This window comes from Leopardus geoffroyi, chromosome B1 (assembly GCF_018350155.1).
Source record: "Leopardus geoffroyi isolate Oge1 chromosome B1, O.geoffroyi_Oge1_pat1.0, whole genome shotgun sequence".
NCBI lineage: Eukaryota > Metazoa > Chordata > Mammalia > Carnivora > Felidae > Leopardus > Leopardus geoffroyi.
The window spans coordinates 92012363-92014984 of NC_059327.1; the positions used below are offsets into that span (position 1 = coordinate 92012363).

Here is a 2622-nt window from a genome sequence, read left to right on the forward strand (position 1 = left end):
AAAACCAACGCCTAACACAAATATTGAAAAAGAAGAAGAAAAAAAGAAACCTCAAGAGACACAATAAGATATCTTAGGATTTTAACAATCAAAAAGGCAAAGGTCATATGGGTTATTTGAAAACTCCTTTGAGGGAAAAATTGATCCATTCCTTTAATGTTCTCCACAACAAGGATTAATTCTCTTTGAGTACTTTAAATAATATAAGGGAAAACCCATTAAGGAAAGGAGACTCAATTCACTGCTCTGACCCCCTGATCCATCTGAGAACTTTCAAAACCAATCCCAGACTAATATATTCTCTATTGATTTTGATTTTTATATTATCTTAAACCCAGAGAGAATTTATTTCCTTCTAAAAATATAGTTTAAAATGATCAAATAATACTCTATCCCCAAAGTTGCTACCAAGAAACACTCCAAACACTAGCAAAAAGTTCAAAGTAGAGGCAGGATGCATACAGTAGGGGATAAGAGGAAAATAAATGGAAATTTTACCAATTCACTAGTCATAATTTATTATTTCAAGGTGATGAATATTAAACAAGTTAGACTTTAATAAATTTACAAATAATAATAAAACATCTGGTTTTATAACATTATAGTTTATATGTAACATAATATAAATATATATCATATATTGATAAAGCACTTTGTAGCTTGCAAATGACATTATCAAATTTAATCCACACAGCAATGATGTGATTAGGCTTTGCTGTTAAATTGCACTTAATAGTTTGTAAAAGCAGTCTGTGGGCGAGCGGGAAACCTCGGGGGTTACCACTGGGAGGCGGGGCTGGGGCAGTGGGCCAGCCTCCTTATGGCTCTGTTGAGCCCCCTCTGGACTGGGTATTGGAGGCACTGACAATGACTGGCAGCTGCCAGCCTTGCAAAGGTGTGTTCTGGGTCATTGGTTTCTAAGTGTTCAGTTGGATTCATTGGACTGGGCAATAAAGGGGAAAAATGACAAAAATCCCATGAAATGACTATCCTACTCATTATTTATGATGTGTTCCCTGATGCATGCAAAGAGCTTTAAGATGCAGGTGAGCAGGTAGTGTCTTCCCCAGCAGATGTAGCTGAAAGAATTGACAGAATTTTTACAATGTTGCCTATGAGTGTCAATGCAATAGAAGATTATTCTGGAGCAAATGAAATTCTAAAAAAAGTGAAGAAAGGCTCACTTTCCATAGATTGCAGTACTATCGACGCCACAGTTTCAAGAGAATTGGCCAAAGAAGTTGAGAAAATGGGAGCAGTTTTCATGGATGTCCCTGTTCCTGGTAGTGTGGGAGCTGCTCTGTCTGGAAACCTCCTATTTTTGGTGGGAGAAGTCAAAGATGAATTTGCTGCTACAAAGAGTTGCTGCGGTGCATGGACTCCAATATGGAGTACTGTGGAGCTGTTGGGACTGGGCAGGCTGCAAAGATCTGCAACAACATGATTGCTATTAGTATGATTTCAACTGATGAAGCTATGAAACTTGGAATCAAGTTAGGGCTTGACCCAAGACTGCTGGTTAAAATCCTAAATATGAGCTTATGATGGTGTTGGTCAGGCAACATAATCCTCTACCTGGGCTGATGGATGGAGTTCCGTCTGCCAATAAGTATCAGGGTGGATTTGGAGCAACACTCCTAGCTAAGGATCTGGGGTTAGCACAAGACTGCCACCAGCACAAAGAGCCCCATCCTTCTGGGTAGTCAAACCCATCCAATCTAGAGGATGATGTGTGCCAAGCGTTACTCAAGAAAAGACTATTCAGACCTTTCTAGTTTCTATCAGAGGAGACCTTCTGAGTTTGCCCTTTGGCTGTGGGTACTGTTGGCAACGAAACTCTATCTTGGGCCCTCCTTATAGCTCACTCCACAAGTGAATGGGTTTAGTCAAAGGTCACCTGTCTGCCTTTGATTATCTAGGTCCCAGTAAACCCTAGAATTGTTCATCCATTTTTAACTGCTTGTTCTTTTTTATCTATTTTAGCAAACGTGTATTATCTGATTTTTTTTTGTTCTGCAAGCCGCTGATGGTCTCTGTTAACAAGCTGACTGACCTTTTTCAAAAGTTTGATCCCTGAGCATCTTCAACTAAATCGTGGCATGCTTTAATCAGGATGTTATTTACCTCACTTTACAAATAAGAGCAAATCTTTTTTTAACAGGATGAAATCTATCTTTTTAAAATTTATTTAAGTTTATTCATTTATTTTGAGAGACAGACAGAACCAACAGGGGAGGGACAGAAGAGAGAAGGGGACAGAGGATCTGAAATGGGCTGTGTGTTAACAGCAGAGAGCCCGATGTGGGGCTTGAACTCATGAACCATGAGATCATGACCTGAGCCGACGTCTAACCTTAAATGACCCAGGAGTCCCCAGGATGAAACCGATCTAAAAGAAAGTGGTGTGAAGAAAGGAGTCAGAAAAAGGGGAAGTACAGTGAATTAAAACCTGTGCTCCTCAGGAAATTTGTCCTATCGACCAAGTGGTGGTATTCTTGCATTATAGGATGTCTTCAAGATCATTCATCTTGTAGCATGTTAACATTACTCCATTCTTTTTTATTGCTAACCAATATCTAATTCTATTAATGTATATTATGTTTATTCATCAGTTGATGGGCA

The 2622-nt window shown here is 39.0% G+C and overlaps 1 protein-coding gene across 1 annotated transcript; it reads left to right on the top strand.

The window, feature by feature from the left end:
* The first annotated feature begins 988 nt into the window (after positions 1 to 988).
* Positions 989 to 1536, top strand: LOC123583032 (3-hydroxyisobutyrate dehydrogenase, mitochondrial-like). Its single transcript, XM_045449765.1, has one exon. It carries the CDS (start codon positions 1106 to 1108, stop codon positions 1442 to 1444), a length of 339 nt encoding a protein of 112 aa, XP_045305721.1. The 5' UTR covers positions 989 to 1105; the 3' UTR covers positions 1445 to 1536.
* The last annotated feature ends 1086 nt before the right edge of the window (positions 1537 to 2622 follow it).

Coding starts and splice junctions, on each gene's coding strand:
- LOC123583032 (XM_045449765.1), top strand. CDS start 1,106: ATGTTGCCTATGAGTGTCAATGCAATAGAAGATTATTCTGGAGCAAAT.